The sequence below is a fragment of the Chrysemys picta genome, chromosome 13, assembly GCF_011386835.1.
Source record: "Chrysemys picta bellii isolate R12L10 chromosome 13, ASM1138683v2, whole genome shotgun sequence".
NCBI classification, from domain to species: domain Eukaryota; kingdom Metazoa; phylum Chordata; order Testudines; family Emydidae; genus Chrysemys; species Chrysemys picta.
The window spans coordinates 3,084,033-3,090,132 of NC_088803.1; the positions used below are offsets into that span (position 1 = coordinate 3,084,033).

Below are 6,100 nucleotides of genomic sequence, written 5' to 3' on the forward strand. Positions count from 1 at the left end.
GCCCCTTGTTCTAAGCCAGGGAACGGCTCAGAAAGTGACCTTGATGTTCTATGCACCGAGGCTGGGCAGAGATGAATGAAGTTCAGCCTGTGAAGTGTTTGTGACCAGTTCCTGTGGAGTCTTCACCAGCAGGTTATTTATGTTGTGACTGGTCACCGGACAAACTCGGCTTCTGCCCCTGTTCTATGCACCAGCTGTGGTAGACTCTAGACATTTGAGCTGAAACTGCCCCTGTTCTGAAAGTGCAGGAGACGCTGTACATCAGAACAGGCCCACACCCCATCTGCTTCGCAGAGGTTAACAATGGAACACTAGGTGCAGAGCAGCGGAGAAGATGGATTGTTCATCGCTAAACATCTGCGTGGGACTGAGAAATTCCTGTGAAATTTGAACTATGCCTTGTGTTTGGATCTCTGAAAACTTGTATTTTGTTACGAGTTGGTTCCATGAGGCTGAATCTGGGGCCCAGAGGCAGAGAAGGGAACACCTTAGGGGAAATGCGGTAAAAACAGAGAAGTTGGGTCCTGCAAAGATGACAGGACCGGGCCTGTGAAATATTAAAAGGACACGTCATGCTTACGTGGGGCTCACTAGGGGTCAGGCCTTGGTGCCAGGCTCTCGGCCTTTGTGCTAGGCTCTCTGTGAATTTCACCCACAGAGATTTATCAAGGGGCTGAGGGGGAAGAGATTTACCCGGCTCAGCACGGTGCAGGCACAGAGCCAGAGCGAGGTGTTGGCTGTTTGCTTTCAAACAATGTGCTCCCAAACAGCCACAGCGGGCGATTATTTTGTAGCTCTTAATTCCATGAATCTTTCCCTGCCCGCTCCGATAACCATTAAATGAAAGAAATACCTTTGTTTTAATAGTGAGTTTGAGACAATTTCTGTGGCCGCAGAAGGTAAGGCGTGTCCAGAGAAACTGGGTAAATACAGCATGGATTAAAAACAAAACAAATCTATTTCTAGGTGTTTTGTTCATAGTGAGTTCACCGTGTGTGCATCCGTTTCTCTCAATGCGCTCGCCTATCCCTGTGACTGTAGTCTCCCTCCCTGGGCTGTTTGGAAACCGCTTCCCCTTTTTGTGCCAGTCCTGCTCTGCTCTGTGTCACTGTGTTTCTGGCGCAGTAATAGGCGGCGGTGTCTGCAGCTGTCAGCGAGCGGAGCTGCAGGGAGACCTGGTTCTTGGCGGTGTCTGCAGAGATGGTGATTCGGGCTTGGAGAGACGGGGCGTAGTTTGTGGTCCCGCTACTATACGGATATACCCGTCCCATCCACTCCAGCCCTTTCCCAGGGGGCTGCCGGATCCAGTGCCAATCATAGCCGCTGCTACTAACTGAGAAGCCAGAGACAGCGCAGGTCAGTGCGAGGGTCTCTCCGGGCTTCACCGCGCCTGGGCCGGACTGGACCAGCTGCACCTGGGAGAGAACACCTGGGAAAAGGGAAAGAAATCCAGGGATGATTTAGCCAATGAATATGTGTGTGTGTGTGTGTGTGTGTCCCTAATTCCCCTCCTTCCCCACAGAGACTTACAGGAGGTGGCAGAGAACAGGGAAAGGAAAAGCAACAGAGATTTCATTGTCACTTTCAAAGAAAGAGGGAAACTCCCCAGCGGGCAGGACCGGGCAGTTCTGTGTCTGGGGAGAGACTGAGGCTCCGAGAACCAGGGGTTTGTATTTAACAGGAACCCCCGGGGCAGGGATTTGCATGCGGGTTCCCAGGGTGGGTATAAGAGATGACGGGGGTGAGCGCTCAGTACATGGTGCTGTCCCCTCAGGGACAGGTGTCCCCTTTACACCCCAGACAATAATTGTGCATTGTGGATATAGGTTGTGGGCCACATGCTAAGCTCCCCCGATACACACTAGCTGAGGGGCCGGGCTTGGATTTCCAAATGCCTTAACTCACAGGTCTGCTTGGAAAGTCCGAGCCCTGACCCATATCTCCAGCTGATTGTGGTTTGCTCAGGCATTAAGCCGTCTCTGTGCGGAGCCAGTCGTGAAGCCAGCGGTGACATTGCGAGGAGATTATAAGGTTAAAAGCCCATGGCAGATTTTTGATTCATCCTGATGCCTTTTCTCACGCCCGTGCCCAGAGCTGCATGGTCACTGCTGCCCTCACATGGCTCATGGGAGATGGTGCAGCCAAGGTTTCTGCACCACTATTAGGTTTTGTTTCACTGTGTGTCTGGCAGGATGATAGCGATAGCGGGCGGTGTCCTCGGGTTTCAGGCTATTCATTTGCAGATAAGCCGAGCTGACAGAGGTGTCTCGGGAGATGGTGAATAGGCCTTGAACAGCCGAGGAATACCATTGTTTGGAGCCACTTGGCTGATTTACTGTAGCGACTGACTCTAGCCCCTTCCCAGGAGCTGTTGGACCTAGTGCATGTAGTAGCTGCTGAAGGTGAACCCGGAGGCTTTGCAGGAGAGGTGGAGAGAGTCTCCGGGCTTTTTCACATCCCCTCCGGACTCCACCAGCTGCACCTGGGACCGGGCACCTGGGAATAAAGACAGGTTACAAATCACTTATCAGCTGCAGCTGTGTCATGTCCCCTTGTTTCTCTAGAGCAATTATGGGTGGAAAATACCTTCTAAAGCCACTGCAATGAACATTCAATAGAGGCAAAGCCTCATTGTCCCTGGTGCTGGAGGGGAAAGTTTTCAGAGGACTGGCTGGCTACTGCACAGACCCAGGGGCTGCGGATTGTGTCTCCGGACACAACCTGGGAAGAGAGAGGCACAGATTTAAACAGGAAACTCTCACTCTCGTTCACATATCGCGCTCCTTATAAGGGGCACAAACTTTGATGTGATTTGTTACTTGCAATAGGGCTCAGAGAGAGGCAGTCAGATTATTGCAGCCTGTGTGTGTGTGCAGCGCCGGGCACAGTGCGATGGGATGCTCAGTACACTTTAGACATGGAAAAAACAAACAGACGCCTTGAAAGGGCTTGATTCCCATGACTGAAGTTTAGGGCCCGATTTCAATCACTTTGCTCAGTGGTGGGAGACTGGGAGATCCTGGTAGAAGGTTGCTACACAATGAGGAAATTATTTGTTTGTTATAAAAGAAAGAAAGAAATGGAGCTGGCTTATAAGGGAGTAAAACTATTAATTCGATGCGGTGAATCTGAGCTCCAGAATCCCTTGCCCATGTGCAGTGGGGCTGTGTGACAGGTGCCTGTGGGGTCAGTGAGTGGGAAGAGGTCGGTTCACAGGGCTCCACTGGGCTGCGACACCCGCTGACACCGGCACTGAACTCCCCGTCCAGGGACCAGCTCCAGTGAGATGTGCAGGGGCCAGAGGGAAATGTTCCCTGGCAGGTTCAGACACGTGGCTTGGGGCCAAACGCCAGTGTGTTCACTCCCTCCCGTGTCCCCATTCATCGCAGTGAGACCAGTGGGGTGTGTGAGAAAAGTGGGATTGTGCGGCAGCTCGGGGCTTTGTCCATCTACGGTGGAAGTTTCCCTGGAACTGTGGAGTTTGGAGCTGGTGTCAGATGTGTTTTCACCCTGCCCCGTGTGTGTGTCACTGCTGCCCCCACGCGTGAATGGGAGAAGGGCTGGGTTTATGGCTTGGGTTTATGGCTCACCGCTGTGCCTCTGTCCTCACACAGCAATACAGGGCGGTGCCTCTGGAGGGTGGGGGAGGAGCAGGCTGTAACTGAAGGTTTGTGGTAGCTCAGGAGCCACCCCAACCCCCTTCCCGGTTCCTGTGGGACCCCCGGTCCTTGGGATTAAACCTGGTCCCAGCGCATTTCAGCGGGGTGGAGTCTCCGGGCTGCTGCCCATCGGGACCCGGCTGAGTCAGAACAACCTGTGACCTGGTCCCTGTGGGAGGGGTGAGAAGAGGGAACCGGCCACAACAAACACATCCCCCGTCCATTAAAAGGAGACCAGGTACAAACTGCAGGCCGAAGACAGTCCAAGGAGGAGGTCGATCTGGGCTAGAGACCCCATGGCAGCGGGGCGAGGGGAGTAGCTGGTTGGGAAGAGTTGGGGGGGACGGGACTCAGGCGGATCTGGGGGTTGGGGCCCTGCAGAGTCATGGTGAGTAGCTGGGTCTGGAAGTGGCTCCCAGCTTTGCATATCGCAGGCTGAGCAGGACAGACTGCATACGGATAGAGCGCAACGGAGCCCTGGGGTTAGTGCGGGGCAGGGCAACCCTCGGCTCACCGGGGGGCGGGGGAGGCTCTGCACTAAAGGAGGGGAGCTGGGGTGACAGCAGTTAAAGATGCATTTATTAAACACCAGCCGCTCCGCACTTCAAACCAGGGACAGTGTTGCGGGAATTGGGGAATGGGACATGTCAAGGTTCCTTCCCCACTCTGAACTTTAGGGTACAGATGTGGGGACCTGCATGAAAACTTCTAACCTTAACTACTAGCTTAGATCTGCTTTTGCTGCAAACCCAAATGATTTATGAGTTATTTGGGAAACTCTGTCTTCCCCCCCAAAACCTTTCCCTCCCTGGGTAGTCTTGAAAGACTCTTCCACCAATTCCATGGTGAACACAGATTCAAACCCCTTGGATCTTAAAACAAGGAAAAATCAATCAGGTTCCTAAAAAGAAGGCTTTTAATTAAAAAAAGAAAGGTAGAAATCATCTCTGTAAAACCAGGATGGAAAATAACTTTACAGGGTAATCAAACTTCAAGAGCCCAGAGGAACCCCCTCTAGTCTTAAGTTCAACGTTACAGCAAACAGAGACAAACACTCTAGCAAAAGGTACATTTACAAGTTGAGGAAACAAAGATAAACTAACACGCCTTGTCTGGCTGTTTACTTACAAGTTTGAAATATGAGAGACTTGTTCAGAAAGATTTGGAGAGCCTGGATTGATGTCTGGTCCCTCTCAGTCCCAAGAGCGAACAACCCCCCAAACAAAGAGCACAAACAAAAGCCTTCCCCCCCAGATTTGAAAGTATCTTGTCCCCTTATTGGTCCTTTGGGTCAGGTGTCAGCCAGGTTACCTGAGCTTCTTAACCCTTTCCAGGTAAAAGGATTTTGGAGTCTCTGGCCAGGAGGGATTTTATAGTATTGTACACAGGAGGGCTGTTGCACTTCCCTTTATAGTTATGACAGGACACAAGGCCGAATGAGGGGGAGAGGTTTGATGAAAATGGGTAGGCTCTGGGAAGGTTGAGGGGACACTATGGACGGGAAACCTTTCTGACATTTTTGAGTCATGGTGAAGGAAGTGCCATTGCATGGCTAGTGAACAGACTCTAACACCGCCTCATGCCAGCATTTCTGCAGCTGTATTTAGTACATTCCCCTGATTCTCTAGGAATTGCTTTTCCCCTCACTCGCCAGTTCAGTTTCCACCCTGATAGCTATCTGCACACGAGCTCCCCATGCGATTTCCCCTTAGTTCTCTGTGTAAGGGCTGCCCCCTCCCGATCAATGTGATTCATGGGCCTTCAGGCGGATGGTTTTTGTATGAAGCGTTATAGGTTTCCCCTCGCTGTGTGTCTCGCACAGTAATACACCGTGGTGTCCTCGGGTTTCAGGCTGGTCATTTGCAAATAGAAATTGGAGCTGTCCTTGGAGGCTGTGAATTGCCCCTGGATTGTCGGAAAGTAGCTGTTGTCAGACGAAGAATAATAGTAAATCAGCCACTCCAGCCCCTTCCCAGGGGCCTGCCGGATCCAATGCATGTTATAGCTCATAATGTTAAAACCGCTGACTGCACATTTCACCGTATGGGACTCTCCGGGCTTTTTCACCGCTGTCCCCGACTGGGTCAGAACCACCTGCGAGCGGGCACCTGGCAGGGGAAAAGAAAAACGGGAAAGTGGACATTAAATTAATAATATTAGACAAAAGAATGGGCAATGGGGGGAAGGAGCGAACCCAAACCCAACTCACAGGAGAGCGTGGCCAGTGCAAGGACCAGCTGTACCAGGGGCAACACAGCTATGGAGCGGTTCGGAAGCCGAGCTCAGGTGGGTCTGATCCGAACTGGAGTCCCTGAGACAGAGATCTGGGACTTTGTGAGTGCGGAAAGTCTGCGGGGGGTTTAAATAGGGCGAGAGAGGTCTCCGCTTTGCATATCGCTGGCAGGAGGGTCTGCCACAGGGTAAATACGGGATCCACCCCC

General features: G+C 52.1%; 1 gene segment (V, D, J or C); it reads right to left on the reverse strand.

The window, feature by feature from the left end:
• Nucleotides 1-800: 800 nt before the first annotated feature.
• LOC135975458 (immunoglobulin heavy variable 4-59-like) lies at nt 801-5,798 on the reverse strand (the record flags this gene model as incomplete). The annotated part of the segment is given in 2 exon segments: nt 801-1,248; nt 5,596-5,798. Coding segments are annotated over 2 exon segments (441 nt in total), but the record flags the coding sequence as incomplete, so codon positions are not given.
• Nucleotides 5,799-6,100: the final 302 nt, after the last annotated feature.